This window comes from Ailuropoda melanoleuca, chromosome 15 (assembly GCF_002007445.2).
Source record: "Ailuropoda melanoleuca isolate Jingjing chromosome 15, ASM200744v2, whole genome shotgun sequence".
NCBI classification, from domain to species: domain Eukaryota; kingdom Metazoa; phylum Chordata; class Mammalia; order Carnivora; family Ursidae; genus Ailuropoda; species Ailuropoda melanoleuca.
The window spans coordinates 40,363,173-40,390,531 of NC_048232.1; the positions used below are offsets into that span (position 1 = coordinate 40,363,173).

At 41.4% G+C, this 27,359-nt stretch overlaps 1 protein-coding gene across 4 annotated transcripts in view; it reads left to right on the forward strand.

Annotated features, from left to right (window-relative positions):
- The window catches only part of TBC1D30 (TBC1 domain family member 30), a 78,674-nt gene that overhangs the window by 43,930 nt on the left and 7,385 nt on the right, over positions 1-27,359 (forward strand). For all 4 annotated transcript variants that reach the window (XM_034643810.1, XM_019800506.2, XM_034643811.1 and 1 more), the window contains 7 exons: positions 1,602-1,727; positions 3,692-3,877; positions 9,297-9,465; positions 11,526-11,694; positions 15,844-15,949; positions 23,496-23,608; positions 25,077-25,219. In XM_034643810.1, coding sequence (XP_034499701.1) covers positions 1,602-1,727; positions 3,692-3,877; positions 9,297-9,465; positions 11,526-11,694; positions 15,844-15,949; positions 23,496-23,608; positions 25,077-25,219 — 1,012 coding nt within the window. The remainder of the gene's footprint in view (positions 1-1,601; positions 1,728-3,691; positions 3,878-9,296; positions 9,466-11,525; positions 11,695-15,843; positions 15,950-23,495; positions 23,609-25,076; positions 25,220-27,359) is intronic.

Sequence of the window (27,359 nt, forward strand, 5' to 3'; positions counted from 1 at the left end):
AGACCAAAGTTTTTGTCCTCATGGAGTTTACAATGAATACAATACAAAGTATGTTAGATGGTGATAAGTGCCATGCATAAAATTAAAGCAGAGAAAGAAATGAGGAGAGCGGGTGGGGGTGGGGGAATGGGGATAAGGAGGTGGAATTTTAAATAGCAAGTTGACAATTGAATGGGGCCCTGATGGAGGTGAGCAGCTGGGGAGGCAGCTACCTGGGAGAAGAGCCCTGCAAACAGGGGAAACACCCTCCAGCGAGAGTATCTCAGGAGTATGCAAGCAAAATCAAGAGGCTAGGGTGGCTGAAGCACAGGGAGCAAAGGGGAAAGCAATTGGAGAGACGGTCATAGAGGTAAATGTACTGGGGGTGAGGCAATGGCAGATCACGTAGACCTTATATGCCATAGTAGGACCTTTGCCCAGTCTGAGATGGGCAGCACTGGGAAGTTTTGAGTTGGGGACTAACCTGATACAACTTATATTTTAAATGGACCTCTCTGGCTTGATAATATGAGGGACAAGGGCAGAAGCAGGGAGATCAATGGAAGACTTGGGATAATTCAGGCAAGAGGTGGATCCGGGTTACAGTAGTGGAGATGGAGAAAAGGGGTCAGATTCTAGTTATATTTTGAAGGCTGAATTGACATGGATTCCTGTTAGATTGAATATAAGGTATGTGATTCTGATGTTTGGGAGAAAAATCTGGCTGGAGATAATGATCAGTGTTACTCCTGCTAAAGTATGTTCAAATACAAAAACTTGAAATACTTTCTTCGTATAGTAATTTATAAACCTAGTCTTAATATCCCTAGAATTTGAACATTGGTGTTTCCTCAACATATACATTAAAGATCTTACAGAAACAGCTTTTCAGGATAAAGTAATCAAAGGAATAAAAATATCCAGTGACTCTTTTAAGAAAGTTATTCATTATGGGACCCCATCTGTCAGATTTGTGTGTGTGAGAGAGATTGAGAGATGATTTAAAGCAGAGGCTGCTCCATGGTGAAAAAAGACCCATTCCCCATGAACGTCCAAGTACAGAGAGCAATTCTGAGCCAAGTATATAACAAGCTCAGAAGATAATATACCTAATCCGGTGAACTGAAATAGGGTTGAAATTTTTTTTTTTTTCTTAACAGTATACCTAATGCCTGAATCATTGCTTGGGTGCATAGTAGAAGCTCAACAAATGTTAGTGGAAAGAATAAATGAAAGGCCCTAATTGGTGCAATTCAGTATAGCAAACATTTCAATGAAAAGTCGATTCCTACATGTGGGTTCTATCTGGTCTAGGATCAGTTCCCATTTTCTTGTTAGATGCAATAACTATCTTTTAATATGAAAGGTGAAATTATAGATTTTACTTTACCATTCTTCTTCTTTTTTTTTTTTTTAAGATTTTATTTATTTGACAGAGACAGCCAGCGAGAGAGGGAACACAAGCAGGGAGTGGGAGAGGAAGAAGCAGGCTCCTAGTGGAGGAGCCTGATGTGGGGCTCGATCCCAGAACGCCGGGATCACGCCCTGAGCTGAAGGCAGACGCTTAACGACTGTGCCACCCAGGCGCCCCTAGCATTCTTCTTTATCTCTTAATATTTTAGGTTTGGTTGACCTTGGCAGATCATTATTTGCACAGTATAGCTATTGATTGGGACAAAACCATGCGCTTCACTTTCAATGAAAGGAGTAATCCTGATGATGACTCGATGGGAATTCAGATAGTCAAGGTAAGACCCCTGAGTTTGGCCTGTTGCCCTGACTTAGAAGGTTTCTGAGAGCCAGATGTTCCCTGGACAGAGGATCAAACCTTATAGTCTGAATGTCTGTATATTTTCTGCTTTCTTATTCCATTAGTTAACAGCCTTTTAATGGGAACTTTGACTATGGTCTTGTTTTCATAAATTTGCATGTTGGCAGTAAGAAGAAAATGTTCCTATTCATATTCTATTTATTTATCTTGCTCACTTGATAGGAGATTGAAATTTCTTTTTCTTTCTTTAGCATGGGTCAGTGCTGTTAGCTGGATTTTGACATAAAGTTACAGGTTGGGAAACTTAAAGTTAAGTATATTTCATATTAGAATAATTGGGTTCTTACTAGGGTCTTTGATGATTTCTTAACTGCCAGTTTATGAAGATAGAGTGACTGATGGGTCTACTTAAAACCAGATGGTCAAGGGGTCAAGCCAGCTGTGGAGGCAGCTGTGGTTTGCCTACTGGGATTATTACAATTGATTAGGGCCTGTTGCCAAAAGCCAAGGTTGCTGATACCATTTGATCCCACTCTTGTTCTCTTACATAAGCCTCTAGCACACGGCTTTTGATTTTATATGAGTTCATTACAGTGTAATGCTAAGCTGGGGTTTTATTTTTTATTTATTTATTTATTTATTTATTTATTTACTTACTTACTTATTAAAGATTTTTATTTATTTATTTGACAGAGATAGAGACAGCCAGCAAGAGAGGGAACACAAGCAGGGGGAGTGGGAGAGGAAGAAGCAGGCTCCCAACAGAGGAGCCTGACGTGGGGTTCGATCCCGTAACGCCGGGATCACGCCCTGAGCCGAAGGCAGACGCTTAACCGCTGTGCCACCCAGGCGCCCCTAAGCTGGGGTTTTAAAAGGAAAGTGGCCTCATATAAATTTTGGCCACCAGAATTTGGCTAAGGTTTTGACAGATTTGAAGTTACTTTTTTCTTGAAGAAGTACTAACTGAAAGGAGCTACCTTGTGGTCTAACTTGTTCTGTTTCAGACAGATGTTAAAAACAATGATGAAATTCTATTTTGCATGTTTTAAAAGCCTGGGCACTGTCCATATTTTAGCTGTTTATTCAGGATTTCAGAATGTTTCTCAGAGATGAAGTATTCCATATTTGAAATGTTTTCTTTCTGTTTAAATTGTGAGTTAAGGTCATATACATTTTATAACAATCATGTTATTAAGAGGATCTTTCATTTTTCTCCTTGAAGTGACTGCTGTGTCAGTAAAAATGACACTAGCTCCTGAAAACCATAGTCTCTGCTGAGTTATTAAATGATATATATTGTCCTCATTAAATATTAAAGCGTGACAGATGTTTCTGTGTGTTTTATACAAATTTATAAAACAATTCTAATAAATTTTTCTGTGTTGTACAGAATGGCTTTCCTGTCTCTCTCCAGTCAGATTGCATATTTTGCTATTTTGATTTTGCTCCTTAATCTTATTTAGAGTTTTGATAGCTGAATATCACATCGTGTTTCAGAGAGAGGAATAATGTTAGCATCTCTCCTACATATGTTGAAATGACTTGTTTTATCTGAGACATAGTATTAAAAGAAACTGTCAATTTATATAGACATATAATGTAATTTTTGTTGATCCTGAATCACTTTTGTATTAATTCTGAAAACACTTTAAATTTTGACAGAAAATTATAAAGAAGGTTGGAAAATTTGCCTGACTGAAATGCCTCTTGACGATGTTCTAAGTCAACTATATCTCAATAAAACTGGGAAAAAAAATGTATCTTAGCATATTAGAAAAGATTAAGAAAAATTTTAAAAGATTGTTTTGGCTCAGGGGTATAACATTTTTAAAAACTAAAATCCATGTTGATAATAATGCTGAGGCAAAGTTATAACTAAAAGCATATTTTTTGGAGAGACTATAAGGAGCTATTTTAAAAAACCATGTTTGCTTTCTGCAGGATCTTCACCGCACAGGCTGCAGCTCCTACTGTGGCCAGGAGGCTGAGCAGGACAGGGTTGTGTTAAAACGGGTCCTGTTGGCCTACGCCCGATGGAACAAGAATGTCGGGTACTGCCAAGGCTTTAACATCCTGGCTGCTCTAATTCTGGAAGTAGTGGAAGGCAATGAAGGGGATGCACTGAAAGTGAGTATGAGACTTTGAAGGGCAATTGAAATTCTTCTGAGAGTGAAATACTGGAACTGTAATTCCTCCTCCCTGATGTCCCACCCCCTTCCAAGATGTTTGTTACACCTTTGTAATGATCCCTAATGACCATTTCCCCCACGGTAAAGCCAGGTCAAGTGACAGACTCCTGTAGCGGCCAAATGTGAGGAGAATAATTATGTTTTTGGTCCCACATATAAAACATCACATTTTAATTTTTTTTTAAAGATTTTATTTATTTATTCGACAGAGACAGAGACAGCCAGCGAGAGAGGGAACACAAGCAGGCGAGTGGGAGAGGAAGAAGCAGGCTCCTAGTGGAGGAGCCTGATGTGGGGCTCGATCCCATAACGCTGGGATCACGCCCTGAGCCGAAGGCAGATGCTTAACCGCTGTGCCACCCAGGCGCCCCAAAACATCACATTTTTAAAGCAAGTTGAATATGAATTGTATTAATTTTTCATGGCTTGTAACAAATTAGCAGCTTAAAATAGCGAACGTGATTTACCTCACGGTTTCTTTGAGTCAGGAATCTGGGTGCACCGTAGCTGGCTCAAAGTCGTATCGTTGTGGCATCCAAACTGTTGGCTGGGTCTGCAGCTTCATCTGAAGGTTCAGGTGGAGACCGCATTCGCTTCCAAGTTCATGTGGTTGTTGGCAAGATTTAATTCGTCACAGGTGGCTGGACCGAGGGCCTGAGTTCCTGGCTGGCTGTTGGCTGGAGACCTTTTTTAGTTCTTTGCCATGTCTCCATCTTACAACAAGGTGGCTGGCATTGCTCAGAGTGATTAAGAGAGTAAAAGAGAGTGAGCAAGGTAGGAGAGATTAAGTTGCAGTTTTGTAGCTGAATACCAGAAGTTACATTCCATCATTTTTGCCATATTCTCTTCATTGGAAGCCAGTCACTAGGTCCAGCTCTTACTCAAGGGGAAGGGCTTATGTAAGGATGTGACTACCAAGAGGTGGAAGTCACAGGTGTCATGTTAGAAACTGCCTACTCTACAAGTTATGTTTAATTTTGGTTGGATCTTCTTATTGGGTTGCTTTACTATTTCATAGATGGGGGGAGGTATGGAGGAGGTAAGTTGGGAGTGCGTGTATAATGGATGGAGTGAGTGTATGATGGAAGCTATTTGCATGGAGAAAGGTTATGGAAGTGAATTATATTTTATTATCTTTTAATCTTCAATGCCTGGAAGCTTTATTAGTAAAAAACATTCTGGAAACACTCTGAGATAGGTTACAAGTAATTTAAGTTTATAAATTGGAATATGAGTCTGGGAGTCACCAGAAAGAATCTTTATGAGAAATGAAGCATTTAACATGCACATAATGGCTACTTCCTTATTACCTTGGGGGCAATATGGGGTTGCTAATTCATATTTGAACCCTCAAACTGCTACTGGTTGCATTGCTTTGTGATGGATGTGCTGGGTACTTACTCTTTGTATCAAGAGCCTCCCCCAGCCCCAGCCTTGTATTTGATTGTGGTAAATGCCTTAGTGATCTTCCCAGTCACTGACTAATGTCATATGGAAAAACAAACAAATGTCCCTCCTGGTTTTATATGCATCATGGTGGAATTAATTATAAATCCAGCCCGACCTTCATTTCATTTTTTCCATTCTTGTACTTAAGGAAACAGCTCTGAAACTACTTGTTCATCAAATAAGTGGGGGAGAGGGGAGCCAGTGACAAATCAAATACATGAGTTTAAAACATTTTTTATTAAGCCTTTTTTTTTTTTTAACTCAGTCTATCGGCTTTAGTCGATTTTTTCTTTTCAGAGGTAATTTCCGTGACTATAAAATGAGAACTCTTCTGTTGAAAGATTGGAATAAGGAGTTCAGGTTAGGGGGTGAGGTGGAGAAGTCTGGGGGAGGGGACATACATGCCAATCAAATCATGAAAGAAACTCCTTGAGAAACTAAAAATTCACATAAAAAAGATGGATGAGAGAAAGCTGAGGAACGGAATATTTATATTTCGGCCTCTAAGAAAATGAACTCGTGAAATGAAATCATCATCATCATTTCGGAATCTTGTGGTTAGACATTAAATATGCAGAGGAAGGTTAGATTCACGAGGAATCACTTTGAATGCAAAGGAAGATATTGGGGGTCAGTGTTTTTCAGCAGCTATTTTGGCCCCTGCAAATTTTAATTATTAGGCAGATATATAGTTATTTGAGATGTAGGCAAACCATTTTGAGTGCTTTTCAGCACTTACTGGTTTTTGTTAGTAACTGTTTTTTAACTATTTGTGAAAACGTTGAGGCTCCTTCATTATTTAAAAAGATACATAATTTTTTTAGAGCAGTTTCACAGCAAGATTGAGAGGAAGGTACAGAGATTTTCCATATGCCTCCTGCCCCCACACGCGTACAGCCTCCGCCACCATGAACATCCCCCACCAAAGGTACATGTTATAACCCATGAACCTATATCAACATGTCGTGATCACCTAAAGTGCATAGTTCACATTAGGATTCACCCTTGGTGTTGTACATTCTGTGGGTTAGACAAATGTTTAATGACATGTCTTTATTGTTGTAATATTCATACAGAGAATGTTTACTGCCCTAACAATCCTCTGTGTTCTGCCTATTCATCCCCCCCACCCTCCCGCAACCACTGATCTTTTTACCATCTCTACAGTCTTCCTGTATCCAGAATGTCATATAGTAGGAATCATACAGTATGTGTAGCCTTTTCAGATTGGCTTCTTCCACTTTGTAATATGCATTTAAGGTTCCTTCGTGTCTTTCCATGGCTTGGTGGCTCATTTATTTTTAGTGCTGAATAATACTCCACTGTCACGATATGCATAGTGTGTTTATCCATTCACCTGCTGAAGGACGTCTCTGTTGCTTCCAAGTTTTGGCAAATATGAATAAAGCTGGTATACACATCTGTGTGCAGGTTTTTGTGTGGATGTGAGTTTTCAACTCCTTTGGGTAAATACCAGTGAGTGTGATCGCTGAATCATATGGTAAGAGTATATTTAGTTTTGTAAGACACCACCAAACTGTCTTCCAAAGCGGCTGTACCATTTTGCATTCCCACCAGCGATGTGTGCGAGTTCCTGGTGCTCCACACCCTTGTCAGCATTGGGTGTTGGGAGCATTCCAGATTTCGGCCATGTTAATCGTTGCAAGCGGTGGCATCTCGTTTTAATTTGAATTTCCCTGAGGGCATATGATGTGAAGCATCTTTTCATAGGCTTATATCCCATCTGAGTACGTCTTTGGCGAAGTACCTGTTAAAGTGTTTGGTCCATTTTTAGTCACATCATTTTATTTTGAGTTTTTAAAGAGTTCTTTGTGTATTTTGGATAACACTCTTTTATCAGATAGGTCTTTCACAAATATTTTCTCCCAGTCTGTGGCTTGTCCTCTCATTCTCTTGAAGTTATCATTCACAAAACTGAAGATTTTTAATTTTGAAGAAATCTAGCTTACCAGTGATTTCTTCTATGTATCGCGTCCTTGCTCTTGGCATCTAAAAAGTCATCACCATACCCAAGGTGATCTGGGCTGTGTTATCTTCTAAGAGATTTATCGTTTTGCATTTTACATTTAGGTCTGTGATCTCTTTTGAGTCAATTTTTTGTGAAAGGTGTAAGGTTTTTGTCTAGATTTATTTTTTGGCATGTGGATGTCCAATTGTTCCAGCACCATTTGTTGAAGAGACTGTTTTTGCACTATTGCCATTATTTATCCTAATTTTTTTAAAAGGTCTAATGTGTGGTCTTCGAAATAGATTAGTGGGTGGAGTGACGTACCTAACATTACACAGAGCTGTCTCTGGTGTCCTGCATCAGATTTTGAGATGCCTTTGGACAGAGAATTTCAATGTGTCACAGGAATTACTATGATAATTGAACATTTATTTTTGTTTTTCTTGTTTCATGTAATTTTGAGAGCTCAGAAAAGCTGAAGTATCTCTCTTAGTATTATATCCTTAGATAAAAAGTGCAGCAGTAGACCATTCCCTTTAAATATGGCCTTCGTGATACTGTACATCCCTCTTCTTACTCAGAGAGGGCAGTCTGCTGTGCTGGACATCTGTACTCCCCAGCGACTGGCCCCAGTCTCTCCAGGACCTCCTTCCTCCACACAGATTGAATATACTGTACTCCCTTTATTGCTAAGCTCCACCTACCCACTCTTATAATAAAGGTCTCAGAGGGACCCTCTCAAGAGTATGGCCCAGTCCATGGGGCGCCTGAGTGGCACAGCGGTTAAGCGTCTGCCTTCGGCTCAGGGCGTGATCCCGGCGTTATGGGATCGAGTCCCACATCAGGCTCCTCCACTATGAGCCTGCTTCTTCCTCTCCCACTCCGCCTGCTTGTGTTCCCTCTCTCGCTGGCTGTCTCTATCTCTGTTGAATAAATAAATAAAATCTTTAAAAAAAAAAAAAAGAGTATGGCCCAGTCCTTATTGACTTAGTCGAAACAATGACCCTAAAAAGTAGAAATTACAAGCCAGAGATGAGGGAAAGATGGGCCCTTGTCAGGTCTGGGAGAGAATTTTCTTGGAAAATAGAGTTTCATGTTAGACTGAAAATTAAAATGTGAGACCATGATATAGGGCCAGCTATGATTGATTTTATTCTTAATTTTGTTTTTCCTGTGCTCTGGGGAATGAGTGGTCTAGGGAGGAGGAGCACAGCAGAGGATACGAGCTGATAGGGGAAGGACCAGAGATTGACATATAGAACTCTTGCGTTTTGCTGGGTCATTCTGCTGGTTCTTGACATCTTAACAGAGGTAACACAAATAGAAAAGTAAGAATGAAAGTAGAAATTTCAAGAACTGGTTAGGCAATCTTATGAAATAAATCCAGATTTTGAAAGTACCATATGTTCAAACAAAACCCTTGTTGCATTCTCCTGGGAGAGGAAAGTGGACTAAAGGCCACTCTGAGTTCTAATAACCAGGTTGATGCTGAGTGTATCTCGAGACTTGCTGTCACTGCGGAGGCGGGGGGAGTTATGATGGCTCAGCTCTTGGTTTTCATATGAAGGTTGTGAAACTGTGCTGACATCAGGGAGCCAGTATTGGGATTCCTGCTGGCTGCTGGTAGTGCATGGGCTCCATTACTTCTGAGTGAGGCTGAGGGTTGTACCAGCACAGCTCCTTAGGGGGGTGAACTCAGGTCTAGTGGCCCATCTAGAAACTTTAGACAGCAGTGGGCTATGGGTCTGAGATACTTAATCATTATGCCACTCGCTCCTTATCCAGCATGGAGATGAGCCTTGAAATTCCAAAACATTTGGTATTGACACATTGGAAGGTGTGCTTTGGCTAACTGCATTTTTGAATATGTTCCTTCTATTTAGGACATATTGGGATTCTAGTTTTAGGAAGCAATCTTACTCTTTATTTTTTTCTTCAGATCATGATTTACCTTATTGATAAGGTACTTCCTGAGAGCTATTTTGTCAATAATCTCCGGGCTTTGTCTGTGGATATGGCTGTCTTCAGAGATCTCTTGAGACTGAAGCTCCCCGAATTATCTCAGCACCTGGATACTCTTCAGAGAACGGCAAACAAGGAGAGTGGAGGTAGTGATGACTCAGTGCTGTGATACCTTTGAAAATATTTTACTTCCCCGATTCTACAACCCGAGCCTAAACCTTGAGCGGAAATACTTGTTTTCAGGTATTTCCGTTAGTGAGCATTTGGTGCGGTGAACTAGATGGCTAGAGAACAGAAACACAACTGAAAAAATCACAGGGCCACATGTTGAACCTCCGACTGGTCCTGGTTAGGAAGTCCGTCAAGAACCGAATACTTTACCACTACCGGCTCAACACCTAAAATGATGTATTGCACTCTAGATGAAGAGTGCAGTCCGTGTTTTACCATCCAGTTGAGCTGCTCTCAGCTGGCACCAAGCCGTAGGAGTTGTTTCAAGCCGAGGATGGTACAGTTTACAAAAAGACTGGGTTTGTCTGAACCATGGAGCCTATGGAGAGAGGAATATGTATCTTCCTTAAGTTTTGGGAGATAAACCACCAGTCTTTTGGATTAAAATGTTCAGTGCTCCTTTTATCTCTCCATGGTAAGGGTATTTAGATTTACTAGAGATGAATGAGCTCCCCAGGACCTCCAGGTAGCATCTGAGCCTTGCAGGGAGGCCCCGGGTTGAGGCCGGGATGGAGTCGCTGCTGTCTGGTGGGCATTGCCCAGCTTTCTGAAGTGCCCGAGCTCGCGGCTGTGGTTGTACCCACTGCCTGCACTTCCCTGGCAGTGTGCAGGGTACCGGGAAGAACAATGAAGTTTGTTGTGTTTCCTGTAAATGGTAACCAGTTCCCCACCCGTGCATTTAAATCTGGGAAAATGTGAAAGGATGTGAGGACCTAATCTGTGATTACAGGACACTGGAAATTTTAGTGATGCCCGGGTGTCTCTCAGCATTTCCTTTTCAGCCATTTAAATAATCTCATTTAATCTGGCTCTGCAGTGTCCTTGTGCACCTGTGGGGATTTCATAATACTTCCAGATAGACTGCCTGTCCCACGCCAGACATGCTTTCCTGGGTTCCACCTTTTCTTCCAAATGTCCTGCACTTGCCCGTAAGCATTGCCCTCAGATTGTAAGTCTCTGAACAAAGATGCTCCTTTGTTCTTGCGGAAGAAGAGAAAATGAGTGCAGGAGAATAGAGCTCTTTGGCTTATCCTTGGGTAAATGCATAGTCTGACTAATTTGGACGGAGAATCAGTTTAAATATGTACATTTTTATGTTTCATAAACTACATACTTAATGTTATCCTGGGAAGTAGGAAGGAGCTCTGTGTTTTTGGTGAACTCAGAAACTTCAGTGTGAGCTGTGTGTATAGTTTAGTTCACAATATTTTAAAATTTCATATTGTTTAATCTCCAGATACTCTGGGCTTTTCCAGCTGTCTTCCTGTTACTGATTTCTAGTTTAATTCCACTGTGATCTGAGAGCTGTGCATAATTTAAGAAGTAAACAAATAGTTTTGTAATGAGTGAAGTTTTTATCAGGAGCATTTGAATAAAAGTGGGCTTTATGAGGTTTTGAAAATTGGATTCTGCTTTTAAGAGGCTTAAAATCCTTTCTATCTTGTTTTTTGGTGAGGAGAATATTCTCCTTAATTTTCAGCACCCCACAATATGTAGAGCCAAATTAAGTTTTTGGTTAAGATTTCTGAAATATCGGGGCCCCTGGGTGGCTCAGTCAGTTAAGCATCTGCCTTTGGCTCAGGTCATGATCCCAGGGTCCTGGGGTCCAGCCCCACATTGGGCTCCCTGCTTAGCAGGAAGCCTGCTTCTCCCTCTCCCTCTGCTGCCCCGCCCCCAGCTTGTGCACTTTCTTTCTCTCTCTCTGTGTGAAATAAATAAATAAAATCTTTTCAAAAGAGATTTCTGAAATATCATAAAGAATTTGTGGAAATCTCTTGAGATTTTCATTAAACACACCTCTGTTCTTCCAAAAAGAGGAAGGAGAAAAAGGAGGAAAGAACCAGAATTTAGAGATCAAAAGAAATTAGTCAGGAAATGTAACATATTTGGTGGACATGGATGATTGAGCAAGGCTAATTTTATATTTTGCGAAGCATCTATTCTGAGGAAACACAGAGTGTTTTTTTAATTTTAGGTGGATACGAGCCCCCACTTACGAATGTCTTCACGATGCAGTGGTTTCTGACTCTCTTTGCTACATGCCTCCCTAACCATACGGTCTTAAAGATCTGGGATTCAGTCTTCTTTGAAGGTTCGGAAATCATCTTGAGAGTGTCGCTGGCCATCTGGGCAAAATTGGGAGAGTAAGTGATTTCCCCATTCTGTTCTGTTCTGTGGTGTGGGGGGCCTTAAGCAATTTTGTGCTGTAACGTGCAAAGCATCTATATTTAAGTAGGAGCAAAAGAGAAAGTTGGGAACTTTGTCGAATTGCTGTAGCCTCCTGAAATCTTAGTTGGCTGATTCTTGATTGTTGGGGGCGGGGGAATAGAATCTATTTTGGGGAAGGGGCAGACTTTTCCAGGTCTGTAGATCTCCTTCTCCTAAGTCTTAATGTTCTGGCTGGTTTACTCTGCAGCCTCTCCCTGAACTCTGCTTGAGAAGTAGGGGAAGGAGAGGAACTGAGAAGAGGAAGATTGGAGAGGAGTAGCTGGGTTTGTTGATTAACATTCTTGGATGATTTTTGAATCCTTAGTCTTTATTTAGTTCTGCCCTTTAGGGTCATGATAAAATTAAATGAGATAATATGTACAAGGTATCTCTGTGGTGCTTAATACATAGTCAGTAGTGGAAAACACAGAGGGCACCTGGCTGGTTTAGTTGGTAGACTGTGCTCGTCTTGATCGCAGGGTTGTGAGCTCAAGCCCCACTTTGGGTGTGGATCCTATTTAAAAAAATAGTAAAACACGTGGAACTTCTTACCTTTCATCAAGAATTAATTCTGTGATGAAATCTATTACTACCAAACATATTACCACATAGATGTTACTTGCATTTGTTACCAGTAGGACTGCAAAAAGGAGGGTATTTTCACCCATCTCTAATATATTATGACTATTATGTTGAAATTCTACCTTTTGGGTAATGGAGGGGACATTAAGATGAAATTGTTATAGTTACGATGCAGAAAAGTTTTTTTTTTTTTTTTAAAGATTTTATTTATTTATGTGACAGAGACAGAGACAGCCAGAGAGAGAGGGAACACAAGCAGGGGGAGTGGGAGAGGAAGAAGCAGGCTCACAGCGGAGGAGCCTGATGTGGGGCTCGATCCCACAACACCAGGATCACGCCCTGAGCCGAAGCAGACGCTTAACCGCTGTGCCACCCAGGCGCCCCAATGCAGAAAAGTTTTTAATGTTTCTTTCCTAGAGCTATAAATGACTTGAGTGGGTACTCATAGACAACATGTCAGAAAACTAATAAATCGCTGCCAGTGTTTTGTTTCAAAAACCTTTTAACTAGCTTTTTATTTATGATAAGTTGTTTCCTGGGAGACTTGCAGTAATTTCATACTTTTTTGCAAGAAAGCTCCACCAACTATCAATTCAGGGATTTAGAAAGATCATTATTGTGTATAAGTGTTTTGAAACATCACACAGCTATCTCCTTTGCTTTTGTTTTATGGTGCACTGCTTTTCAGCTGGGCAAATAAATGAGAGGGTTTTGGTGTGCTGTTTACTTATCTTTTCATTTCCCGCCAATATCTAGATCTTTCTTTAGTCCTACATTTCCAACCTACTCTATGCCTGAAACTCTTTGAACTTTGATAGTGTCTGTGGGTGGGATAGTACGGTTACCGGGTAACTAGTTCATGGGATTAAAATAGTGTAGAACTCTACTGTGTGCTGAGTCCATTAGAGTCGCCTTTGTGTTAGTTCTTATAGTTACGGGGCAGGAGGAAAAGAAGAGATTCTGGTTTTACTCCCCACTATCCATTATATGTAGGATCAGAATTTATTCATCTGGTCCTCCCGGGGACGTCATACTGTGGACCAGCATTGCTCTAAGCACTCTAGAAGTGAAACTAACTCATTTAATCCTCACCATCATTTTATGAGGTAGGTACTGTTCTCACCCCCATTTTACAGATGTGGGAACTGACACAGAGAAGTTAAGTGAATTGCCCAAGGTCACTCAGTAAGTGGAAGGGCCTGATTTTGAACCCAGATATCCTGGCTCAAGGATCTGCACTTTTTTTTTAACTTGAGATTTTATTTTTAAGTAATCTCTACAACTAACATGGGGCTCGAACCCACAACCCCGAGATCCAGAGTCGCATGGTCTACCACCGACTGAGCCAGCCAGGCGCCCCTAGAATCTGCACTTTAAAAATGTGAATTTACTGATACTAAGCAGGTATTGTTTACGAAGTTCAGGGGATGTAGGGAATCACACTGGTGGGACTTTAAATGTTTCTGTGTCTTTGCTCACTACACTTTTACACTTTTTGAGCATGCTGCCTGTTAAGCAAAAGGAAGGGCAGCCAACACACGTTCCTAAGCGCCTACAGTGCCTTCATTATGTCAGGCAGCTTAAACACATGGTCTCATTTGGTTCTCCGCATAACCCTGGGAAGTAGGTAGGATTCTTCTCCTGCCTTACCAAGTGTGAAAGCTACCCCAGGAGGGTCAATTAACCAGGTCCTGGTCACATATCTCATTAGTAGCAGAGCTGGGACTTAATCCTGGATCTTTCTGACTCCAGTGCCTGTATTCCTACCCACAAACTTTTCACTGGAAAAATTATGAACAGCAGATCCATGGGACCTCTCCGTTCCCCTTACTCCTACAACTTGGCATTTCTTCTTCTCACTCACACCATGGGTGCTTTGGGAACACGTAAGCTGTGGACTCTCAGCGCACCTTCCCCCGCGTCTCTCACATATCCTTTCTCGTCTGACGCTCTGCGTTGGCTTGCTCCCTCGTACCTCATCCTGGCCTAGCGCGGTGTTTCTGCCCCGGTCTCCCTGGCAAATCCTACACTTGCCATGTGACCTCCAGCCAACCTTGCCGAGGATACATCTGTTCCCACCCTCCCTGGGAAGTGCCTTTGAGGGGCTCTTGTCCTGAAGAGGCTCAGCTGGCACGTGACCCCGTTGCCATCTGCTGTCTGCAGCTCTGTGCCCTCTGCTCTCGCTGTTGCCCTCTGGCCACGCAGGCTTCCTGGCCACCTTTGGTTGCGTGGAGCTCCTTGCAGGGCCTGGAAAGGGCCTGCCGTCTCCTGCATCTACATCTTTGGAAATCTTTTTCTTCCTTGTCAGCCTGGAGAGTATTTTTCAGAACTCATCTGAAGTGTGATTTCCCTTCCTCACCCTCCAGGGTAAACTTAACCACTTTTTCAATTATGCCCACATGCTACTCTGTAGTTTTGTAATAACACTTCAACAGTCTATTTCATTTAATGGCAACGGGATTGAAGAGCTCTCCAGAACCTGAAGTTTTTCCATCATCATGTTTTTTTGGGATGGCCCCGTGGAAATTCCCAGACATTAGTATATGTCACAATGTATGTGTTATGGTTGGTGGGCAAATACAAGCGTCCTACTGTACAAAGAACGCTATAATAGATAAACACACAGTACTTTGCTTTATTTTTTAATATTTATTTATTTATTTTTCTGTGCCAAAAAAGTTGTTTTATTAAAGCAGAGGGATAGGACCCGTGGGCAGAAAGAGCTCTTTGCTTTAGACCATTCCTTTTTTTCCCCCTGTAGAAGAAGGATGAAAGTCTAACCTGCCTTATAGGTTGCCAGGTGACAGATTTCTTTATTTACATGTAGAACCAAGTGCAAGGAGCAGGGTGTAATCTCCGGCTGACGGCGGTGCCCGGAGAAGAACGGAAACATTTCTGTCTGTGAAAGCATCCTGTGGATGATGAAATATGCAGAAAAGTTCTTGTTCTTGCATTTCTCATGTTTCACTTCTACTGTGGTTTGGTTTCAGTCTATCAGTGATAGCACCATTTTGCAGATGAAGAGCCCCAGACTCCCTGCAGGGGGTAATTGTTCTTCATTACTCACTTTTGGGGTTATTAGTTCTGATCGGTGGTGGGCATTGGGATGTGTAGACTGTGTCACGTGAAAATAATAAAGATGCCACAAGTGGGGCTATGAGGCTGGTGACCAGATAGGAATGATAGGAACTCATCCTGAGTAAGTACCTCTAAGCTGCCTTTGGTATTTTTTGGGCAAACTCTGTACCAGGGTTGTGATTAAAAAAAAAAAAATCAGCAAAAATGGGTTTATTTGGGAATGGCAGAGAATTGCAAGCCAGGACATGCAAACTGTGACCAGGCCATGGGCAAGTGCCCAGGATTGTGATTTTTGTTAATGGCCGAGGATTGTGATTTTTGTTGATGCTGACTTTGATGGCAAGAGGCAACATCCGGTTGCACCTGCAGTATATCCCTGATAACCAGCATGGGGGTCCTAAACATTTTCTTCTTCTGTTCTTCAGGCAGATAGAATGCTGTGAGACAGCAGATGAATTTTACAGCACCATGGGGCGCCTCACCCAGGAGATGCTAGAGAACGACCTTCTGGAAAGCCACGAACTCATGCAGGTGAGTGGGCACCATGGCCCCACCTCAGGGAACTCAGGGAAATATGTTTGGTCAGCCCTCAGATTTAGTTTTTCACTTGACCAGGAGTCTACATGTAATTTGATCAGAATCTAGCTATGTCACAAGAGGAAGGAAGACATGAATCATTGATATTTGTTATGCTTCATTCAAGCTGTGTTGCTTAAAAGTCCAGCCTCCAAAAAAAACCCCCAAAACTTCGAATCTGATTTTTTTTTTTTAGATTTATTTATTTCTTTGAGAGAGAAAGAGAGAGAAAAAGAGCGTTCAGGGGGGAGGGGAAGAGGAAGAGAATCCTCAAACAGACTCCCCACTGAACAGAGCGCCTACCGTGGGGCTCGATTCCACAATCTGAGCTGAAATCAAGAGTCAGATGCTCAACTGACCGAGCCAAATTCAGGCACCCACGAATCTGATTTTTAACCTTTTAAAGGGAGACTTGTGGGGCAACATAATTATTTTGTGGGAGAAATTATTGAGGATAAAAAGGAGATTATTCTTTTTTTTTTTTAATTTTTTTTTAAATTATTTATTTATTTATTTGACAGAGATAGAGACAGCCAGCGAGAGAGGGGACACAAGCAGGGGGAGTGGGAGAGGAAGAAGCAGGCTCATAGCGGAGGAGCCTGATGGTGGGGCTCGATCCCATAACGCCGGGATCACGCCCTGAGCCTAAGGCAGACGCTTAACCGCTGTGCCACCCAGGCGTCCCAAAAAGGAGATTATTCTAATCAGCATTTTGGTTTGTCTTACCTATATTTTCTACTCATGTTATTATGTATTTTTATTAAAGGTTTAATTTATTTGAGAGAGAGAGAGCACAGTGTGGGGGGAGGGGCTGAGGGAGAGGGAGAAGCAGATTCCCTGCTGAGCAGGGAGCCCAATGTGGACTCCATCCCAGGACAGTGAGATCTATGTCTTAATCGTTAAGTTTCAATATGAAAGACTTGAAGGGTTTTGTTACTTTCTGGCATGTTATTATATCTCAGTATCATATTCATGAAGGCATTAAAATTGATAGTGAGTATAGAAAAGATAGCAAATTTCTTAACATTCTCTCTTCCATTAGGCTGTGTAATATAATTTTACCCTATTTTCCTCTGATGCTTCTGACTGCTGCTTCTCTTCCTTGGTTGTTTCTCTTGCCCACTAACCAACCATGGGTCTTGTCCAAGGTTGTCCTTGGGCCTTATTTCCTTCTTTCTCTGTGATTTCTCTCTCCTTTTTCTGGGTTTTAGCTTTTACCCTTATGTTGGGTTCCATGTGTGAGGTCATGTTTGGGTGCTGGGCCCAGTCAACAGATTGGAACACGAAGACTCAGACCCTGACTTAGGGCTGGAGAAGTGGGGAATTTCTATTCCTTTGCTCATTTCCTGGCATCTCCAGCTCCTTCTCAGAATCCCTGATTTTTAGCAGAGAGCTACCTGACTCATTGAGAATGTTGGCCACCTGATAGAACTTCCTTGAACATTTGTATTTCTTATTTCAACTTTTCTTTGCATTCTCGTCTCTTCTTCCTTCTTTCCTGTCTCAGAGGAGGAAGGGTTCTGTCGACGCTGACATCGCTGCTCTGATCCTGACTCTTCTCACATATCCCAGGGCCATTGCTGCATCATTGCTTTCTCACTCAGAGGGAAGTACCTTTTATTGAACATGGCTCTGGGTGCGAGGTCCGTTCTTGGCATTTTCCACGTATGAGATTGCCTACGTCCCACACAACTGCCTGAATCATATGTCCAAGGCAGGACTCTGGGGTGTCGTCCTTTCTCCCTCACTCATGAAACTCCAATGGCTCCTTTGATGTGCTGCCAACAAAACGAAGCATGGATTTCTCAGCTTACCATCCAATGCTCTTGACTGTCTGGCGTTAACCTATCCTTCCAGCCATGCTGCTCCGTTTTGTACCCTTGACTTAGTCTAGCCAAGTCAGGCTGTCTTCCACACTCCCTGAAATCCCTGGGAATATGCCTCCTCTGTCCCTGTGCTTCCTCGGCTCAGTCTTTCCCCTCTGCCTCCATATGTTCAAGGCCTGCCTCCTCCTGAAAAATTCTAGTGCACATACCATCTCCTTTGTGGAACATTCTCTCATAGTCTCAACGAAAATCATCTCCCATTTCTCTGAATCACCATGGCATTTTCTTTGTTCCTCTCTTGTGAGCCTTCATCACATTCGACCTTGACTGAAGACCACCTTATTTCCTTAGTGATATTTTTAAACTCCTTGAGGACAGAGACTGTGGTTTGCTCGTAAACACTTAGCACTTTGGCTTTTACTAGAGCTGCTCAATAAATTTATTACTTCATTAAGCAAACACCTGTCGAGAGTCTGCGATTAGTTCCCTGCCTACTCTTTTTCAATAAATGTTTGCTGAATTAATTAACACTCATAGATGGCAGCCCTCCTTCTAGATTCCCTTTGCTCTAATACAGTTGGCATTTTGCTGCCAGAGCGATCGTCCACACTGCTTGGGTCATTTCGTTGTTCTTCATAATGCCTTCCGTGTTTTCTTGTTATTAACTGCAGTAAATAAGATGCTTCGGCCTATTTTCTAGGCCCTATATTAACTTCTCCAAATATTTTTGAGCATTTCTACCTGTCAAAAGATTTCCTTGAGGAAAATAATGTTTGGTTTTACCTTTAAGGATGGCATCGGTCAGGCTCTGTGTATGTGTGTGTGTGTGTGCACATGGGTGCCTGCACATGTGAGATTGTGTGTGTGTGTGTGTGTTGGAGGCAGTGGTGCAGAGCAGGAAGGGGATTCATGGTTGTGGGAGTGGCGTGAGCAAGGACATAGCAGTGGAAAACTGTGTGTGTGTGAAGGAAACTACAAGGAGTTTGGTATTTGGGGTAGGTATGGAAGACTACAACCCATGGTAAGGATTGGATTTGACTTTTTAGGTCAGTGGCTGTGAAATAGTGCTTGCTGGAATTCTAGGGATTCTGTGGAGCCTTTGGAAAGGGAAAAAGAAGACCTGAAAGGTCCTAAGGAGAGAAGGAAAATGACCTGGTTGTGGCTTCTGTCAGATGCAGGCAGGGGCAGACTGTGAAGGGAGGACTTGAAGGGGTCAAGTCTATCAGCAGGAGCCCATGAGAGGCAGTGATGGGTAGAAACAAGGATGGAACAGAGATGATACTTAGAAGGCAAAATCAGTAGGACTTGGCCATGGAAAATGGATATGGGGTGAGGGAGAAAGAAATGGGGAGACAAAGGCAGCTGACAAGTTTCTGGCTTAGGAGGGCGAGCATAAGTATAAGAGGGGAGGAAGACGGGTTTATTGGAGACAGGTTGCGTTGGAGGTCCATTCAGGCTGCCCCGTGCCTTACCCATGCGAGGTGTTTCCACTGCTTCACAGCCAGGACCTTCTGCACTGGTCAGAGCTTTGTTCCCACCCGGCCCTCTCTGCTCGTGCCCATACCCGGGCTTGTGGGTCCCTCTGACACTCTCTCTCTGCAAAGCTGTGTGCCCACCTGGACCCCGCTCAGTCCCTTCTCTCCCCCACCCCCACACAGCCTCTCTCATCTCAGCCCTCACCAACGAGGCTGCCTTGGTGTTCCTTCAGCACATAAGAGTTTCAACAACCAACTCAATGCTAATTAGAGATGATTTTACATTTGTAGGCATTTTTTCAAATATGTTAATCTTATTTCTATAATGAAGTGGTAAGTTCCTTAACGATAAGGGCCTCATTTTACTTTGTATCCTCCTAACACCTAGAGGACTGTTAAGAATACACCTGGTTGCTCAGTGAACACACAGACTCATAGAACATTAGAACTCGAGGCAGTGGTTTTCAAACTTGACCGTGTATGAGAAACCTTTCAGGAGTGTGATTTCATGGTGATTCTGATGCAGGTGGTTTTTAAACAACACTTAGGGAAACAGTGGTTTAAAAGAAGCTTAGAGGGGCACCTGGGTGGCTCAGTCAGTTAAGTGTCCGCCTTCAGCTCAGGTCATGATCTCAGGGTCCTGGGATCGAGCCCCTCGTTGCGCTGGGCTCCCTGCCGCCAGCGGGGAGCCTGCTTCTCCCTCTGCCCCTCCCCTTGCTTGTGCGCTTGCTCTCTCTCACTCTCTCTCTCTCTCGCTCTCCCTCTGTCTCAAATAAATAAATAAATAAATAAATAAATAAATAAATAAATAAATAAAATCTTTAAAGAAAAATGAAAGAAGCCTAAAGATCAACTAACTGAATTCTCTCACTTAACAGAGAGTGAGCATGTGACCAGTTCCTTAGATTGTCTTGTGGCAGGCCCAGGACCAGAGCCAAGTGCTCCACTCCTGGCCTGCTACTTTTCCCCTACCACCCAGCACACCGCTTCCACCTTATTCAAAACATGTCTTTCTTAAGGTTCAATTCCCCTTTAGAAAAATAAAGCAACATTTTATTTCACTTAAACGCTGCCAGAACAAAGGAGAGATATGTTGACATACGCCATTTTTGTCCTATAGAAATGTCCAATCTTAGGAATTAGGAGAAAAGAGAACCACCTCATTCCCCTGCTTTAAGAGAATCCTGGAGGGAAAAATGCAGGCTGTGGTTTGATTGATTAGATGCCATTTGAATGGCTTTTCTTCTGCTGAGGAAAACATCTGGGTGGAGATGAACTGAGCCTAATTTTGTACAACTTATGTTTTCATGTTTTTTTAAAGCATGTCAGTCATGAAAAAAGAAATAGGATTTTTTTCCAGCAGTATCTAAATATAAATGTCTATTTAAGTGTACGTTGGTAGTTTGGATCGTAAATTGACTTGTTGGTTTTCCTTGGCATCATAGGGTGTTACAGAGAGAAATGGTGAATGTCATTTCAAGGCACCCTCTTTCCTGTATTCACTCTTTAAAAAAAAATTAATTCAGTGGCTGGGATCCAATTATGGTGGGCCATAAATCTGTCAGCAAACCTGAAATGGCTCCAGATGAAAAATGTGGACTGTGTGTAAGGTCTTTATTTTCGAGATGAAGACGTGGAAGGATTCTCCCTGGTGGTCTTCCCCAGTTCTTTCAGTTCTCAATGCCACACACATAATCATCTGCTGGGTTTTTTCCTTCTGTAAATCACATCTCTCTCTCTCTCTCTCTCTTTTTTTATTAGCAATGGCTGGTTTTAAAAAATTGATCGTGTCTGGAAAAGAGATTGGGAGGATGCCAGTGAAATTGTATATATGGATTTCAGTAAGACGTTTGACAAAGTCTCTCATGACTTCCTCGAGGGCAACAGAGAGAAAAATTAGGTGCTGTTGTTAGAAGGGTCTGTAGGTGCTTGGGAAAGCCTATGCCAAAGTGCTTGTCAGTAATGATTGTTACCTGGGGGGAGTGCTCCGGGGTCATGATGTGGGATCTGCCCTTGGACTGTTCACTCTTTTTTTCTTTTTTTAAAGATTTATTTATTTATTTGAGAGAGAGCATGCGTGCACGAGAGAGAGGTGGGGGGAGGGGCAGAAAGAGAGGGAGAGAAAGAACCTCAAAGAAACTCCTGTGAGCACGGAGTCTGACACAGGGGCTTGATCCCAGGACCCCGAGATCGTGACCTGAGTTGAAACCAAGAGTCAGACACTCAACCAACGGAACCACCCAGGAGCCCCTGGACTGTTCACTTTTTTCCATCCGTGATGGCGTGGAAATTACAAGGATGTGGATGCTTGTGCAATAGAAGGATCATGTTTGATGAATTAGTGCTGTCAAAAATTGTCGCCGTCTGCTCTGCAAAATAATGTGTGCCCGTAACTGGAAGTGTCTAAGTGGTGCCTTTGTGACCATCTGTTGGAGATGCTCTAGAGGGAATTTCTACTGCAGAAGGAGGTTGAACTAAATTATGGTCACATTCCTTTCTAGCCCCAAGATTCTGTTAGTGCACCATATTTGGCTCTAAGGTGATTCCTAACATGCCTTCCTTGGAATCTGTTGTAAGTCTCTGATTTACCAAGTTGGGGACCTCGAGGTTCTCAGATACTCTGAGGACTGTGGTGATGTGTGGCATACATTCCTGGCATACACGTGCCTTCAGATGTGAGACCTTCAAATACATGAGTGAATATATGCGAAGAAGTACTAGAAACGCATTTGTTTCAGGAGCGCTGATTTCTTCTTTGAAGGACTAACTGAAAGTAAAGGATAGAGGAAGAAAGACCAAAAATAGAGAATGAAAGCACCAGTGGGGCCAGTTTTCTTTTTGGTCAGATGTCTGAAACTGAGTGGAAGCTTGAAGGAGCTTCTAGGAGCCTGGGCCGGTTACACTGGGGCAGGATGGGATGAAGTAGGGGTGGGGTGGACTTCCCATTCCTTTCTTATCAGCTTCCTTCATGGGGCCGGACAAGGGAATATTTTGGTAACTTTTTATATAACTGGCAAAAAATAATACACAAGTGAATCTTTAGCTGATTCCCCTACTAATTGTCTTCAGTGAGACATCTGACTTCATTTATAAGCAGTTTTGAAATTCCTAGCATTAATAATTTCATCTTTTAAATTTGAATCCAAATGGTAGGGGTTTCTTTTTTTAAATTATCGAGGTATAGTTGACCTCTATAACATAGTTAGTTTTAGGCTAATGGCTTCCTGGGAGAAATGAAGCTCTGATTAATATACGTTTTCTGATGAATAAGTACTTGAAGGATTGAAGAAATATGTTTGGAGCAGTTAAATTTTACTAAAATTAAGAGAGCAAACAGGATTACTTTCCTCCTGCTGATAGAGGGATATATAATTTTAAAATTCTGGAGGAAGCACAGGTGCTTTTCCCATTTTTATTTATAGATTTTTAACAGCCTCTGCTTTACACCCTGTCACTTTTTGCTTGCTTTTTTTTTTTTTTTTTTTTTTTTTTTTTTAAAAAAAACTAAAAATTTTTTTTTTTTTTTAAATAACAGCTAACAATTTTCACCTAGAGCTCATTCCCAGACATTTGAAAAGGTGGTACCTTTGGAGAAAGCATGGAGCTGGTCACAAGATCATCCACTAGACTTAATTTTGTCCAGAAAGTTGACATTAAATGTCTATAAAAATCATCAAACAAAGCTTTGAAAAATAAGCACTACATGTGAAGATCATTGATGGGTACTTTGTTAAAGAAGTAATAGGGGGCGCCTGGGTGGCTCAGTTGGTTAAGCTTCTGACTCTTGGTCTCAGCTCATGTCTTGGCCTTGGGGTTGTGAGTTCAGGCCCTGTGTTGGGCTCCACGCTGGGTGTGGAGCCTACTTAAAAAAAAAAAAAAGGAAGTAATAGGGAGCTGTGAATTCCTGAATTACCCCACCTGTCACTTGGGCATGGAGGAAATCAGACTGCCTCCATCTGCCACCCATGTTCACCACCTGGAATGCCTAGGCACAGCTAGATTGATTTGAGAACTCATGCATTGCATTTATCAGTATTTTGTTCTTCTCTAAAGCAGGTATTGAAGAATCTCTCCACTTGCTGTATAAGGAGCAAAATCTACCTCTTCACGTCCAAATCCTAAAACTAATGTCTTTCCAGGATTGATAGAATTGTTTTAGGCCACCATTTCAGACTTGGCATTTTTGCTTTTGTTTTTCAGACTGTTTACTCTATGGCTCCATTCCCTTTCCCACAATTGGCAGAGTTGAGGGAAAAATACACCTACAACATTACACCATTCCCAGCCACAGTTAAACCCACCTCAGTTTCTGGGTAAGGTCTCTTTTCCCCTCTGCCTTTTCTTGTTTTTATGATGGAAGACTTAGTACAATGTGTTATTGTAACTTCCTATTTGTTAAGACCCAGATGTATATATTCAAAGTATTTCAGTACTTAAAATCTGAATGTCTCTTTCCCAAAGGTTTTGATTGAAATTCAAGAGAGAGATTTTTAAACCTGGACTTTCCAAAGAAGATTGGAACATAAACTAAAGGAATATTTAGAAACTTATTTAAAAATATCAAATATTAAACATTTTAATAATTAAATAGTATAGAACAGGTGCATGAAGAGACAGTGAGCTACTTTAAAATGTAAAGACTGAAATTGACATATATATGTATAAATTTAGTGTTTGACAGCAGCATATCAAATCAATAGTGAAAAATTTATTTAAATGGAAAAAATAACAAAATTAGAAGAAAATGTGGAAGAATATCTTTAGTTCATTGGCACTGGGAAGGCCTTAATAACTGCCTCAAAAACACTAGGGAAAAAGTTAAGTACTTTAAAAATAATTTTCTACACAACTGAAAACAGAACAAAACAAAACCGCCATGAGCAGGCACAAAAATACTTGTCAAAAAATATTTGTAATTGATATCTCTCATATATAAAGTTCTAGAAATCAATAAGAAAATGACCACCCAATTGAAAAATGATGAAAGAATGGGAATAGGTAGTTTACATGAGAGGCAATCTCACTTGTATGAAGAGAAATGTAGCTTACGACTAGATTGAGGCTCTGTTTTTACCTGTCAGATTGATAAAAATGGAAAAGGTTGATGTGCACTCTGTTGATGAGACGGCACATGGCTGGCTGGAGGCTAATTATTACAAGATTTGTGGCAGGCAATTTGGCAGTGTTTCCCCAGATTATTAGTACATATACCCTTTGACCCAGCAATTCTACCTTTATGACTTAACCCACAAATACATTTGTACCCCTGCAAAACCCAGTATGTATAAGGTTATTTATGTCAGCATTGCTTATAATAGTGAGTGGAAACCACTCAGGGGTACGTCGTTAGTGGCCGGATCCATAACACGGGCTACCTGCATACAATATAATGCAGCAGTAAAAACAGGACGAGGAGGCTCTGTGTGTGAATATGGAGAGACTTTTAGGTAAATAGATGCGAGGTGCAGAAGAGTGTATGTAGTATGCTAATATTTATTCAAAAAGAGGAGAAAAATTAGATCATATAGGTCTATTTGCTTACCTATGCACTGAAGAACCCATCAGAAATTAGTAACAAGGGTCACCTTTGGAAATTAGATGGGGCAGGGGCAGAAGTTGGACAGGGATGGGAGGGAGACGTTTTATATATTAGTTATATGTATGCTTATATATAAAAATTATGTATATGTCATTTAAACCATGTGACTGTATCATTTATTTCTTAAAAACACCATTATTTTCTTTGAATATTTCTTTTTCTTTTTTTTTATGTTTTCCAAGACGACACAGTAAGGTCAGAGACAGTGATGAGGAGAACGACCCAGACGATGAAGATGCTATTGCTAATGCTGTGGGGTGTCTTGGACCTTTCAGTGGGCTCCTGGCCCCTGAACTGCAGAAGTACCACCAAAAGCAAATTAAAGGTAAAGAGGCGGCTTTCTATGTAGGTGATCTCAATGTATTGGTTCACTATAGCAAAGGTATTATTATTGTGTCTGATAAATGCCTGCTGTTTCCTGGCCTGATTACCAATATTAAAGGTCTTTATTAAAAGTGTCTTCTGTGTTACTTTATCTTTTTTTTTTTTTAAGATTTATTTATTTTTGAGAGAGAGAGCGCGTGCGTGCATGCATGCACACGCGCACATGGCAAAGGGGCAGAAGGAGAGAGAAACCCAAGCAGACTCCGTGCTGAGCATGGAGCCTGAGGCAGGGCTTGATCTCATGACCCTGAGATCACCACCTGAGCCGAAACCAAGAGTTGGTCCCTTCACCGTCTGAGCCACCCAGGTGCCTTTATCATTTAGTAGGATCTCTGTTAGGTGTTTCATACATCACACATATTTCTTCTTCTTTCTGATGTGTTTTGCTTCCACTTTATCTGATTCCACTTTGTTTGCTCAGTTCCTCAGCTGAGAACCTGGTATATGATAGATGCTTATTACCACATGCAGTTTAAGTTTAATTGATACAGGCTGGCTTCTTTTCCACCATAGAAATGTACTCTGAAACATTAGGAGAGCCTCTGCTTGAATTTGAGTGATTAGAAACTCATTATCTCATAAGACATTCTGCTGGATCCCTCTGCTTAGCCCATGGTTTCAAGTTGGGAAGAGATAATCTCCACCTACCAGTTCTTTTAATAGTTCTTTTGAACAAAACAGAACAAGTCTACTCCCTCTTCCACTGGACATCTCATCAAATCTTTGAAAACAGCCATCATGTCCCCCAAATCCTTCTGTATGGTCCAAGTTCAGAATTTTTCAAAAGATATCACTTCCAGAACTTTTAATATTCTGCATATTCACCTTTTAATGCCCTGCAGTTTGGTAGTGTCCCTCTTTGAATTGGATGCTATGCTGCATTTGTTTTTTTCTTGTGGAGAATGGACTCCCTGTGGTCTGGACCCCATTGATGTAACTCTCTGGAAGCAGTTTGTGGTCCTCCCACTATGTTCTTTCCTCTCTAGGGTGACGGTTCCTCCTTTAGAACATTTGCTCTACCCCTTCTAGTTTGAAGACCGCTCTCCCTGGTGAAAGAGGACAGAGACCAGAGATGTCAAGCCCTACCGTGTTCCCTTTGCCCTCTGCTAGCCTCCTACTACCTTCTCAGAGTCGTGGGGCTATTTTCTCATTTTTGTTCTTTGTGTTTAGAAGGTTTATTTTTGTTTGGCTGTTTTTTTCTGCTTGTGGTAGTTTTGTGGTAGTCTGTTTCTCAAGCCTTCGCTTGTTTTGAGTTTTAGCCTGCTTTATAGTTTTGGTTCACGTGATTTTGGGTGTATGTCCTTGCTGTGTACTCTCATCTCTTTAAATGGCTTTTAAAAAACCTAAACTCAGCAAGAGTCCTATTGATTTTGTTGTGCCCTCCACCGCTTCTCTTTGTGACCTGAATTTCAGCTTTTGGTGTTTAGCCACGAAATCAATATGTATTTTAACTCTAAATTTTTTGCATCTGCATTTCTGTAGTCTGGGTATGTGTCTTTTTTTTTTTTTTTTTTTCCTTTTCCCCTTCTGTTTTTCTTTCTGTGTAGCTGTTATGTGCTTCAGGATGATAGGATCACTTTCTCCTAAGTTTTATTGTCAGCCTTTCTTGTCAGTTTTAAGTAAGTTCAGATTAGCAGGTCCCCTCTAATTTTTTTCTCCTCAAAAAGGTGTTTTCAGTGAAAAAGGAAGTAAATTTATCTGATGTTTAGGCTTTATCTGAATAACACTTTTAGTAGATGTTAGCATAGTTGAAATCCCCCGTTAATCATTTTTTAAAAGGTGGTTCCCAGGCCACTTTCCCATATTGTGCTAGAAAAGCCTGTGTGGTGTGTGTGTACGCTCTCACACAGCACTTATTTCTGCTTCTTCGATGTAATCTCAGTTTTATTTAAGGGCCAAATCTACTAGTTGTAGGCGTCACAGGAGCAGAAACCACATCAGACAAAACATGCATAGTAGACAGCAGGAAATGTTTGTTAAAGGGAAAAAAAAAATTCATTGCCAGAGATGCAGTGATCTGAAATTTTGATGATTTTATAGAATGTTTTGCTATTTTTAACTTAAAAACTCACTTCTAATGA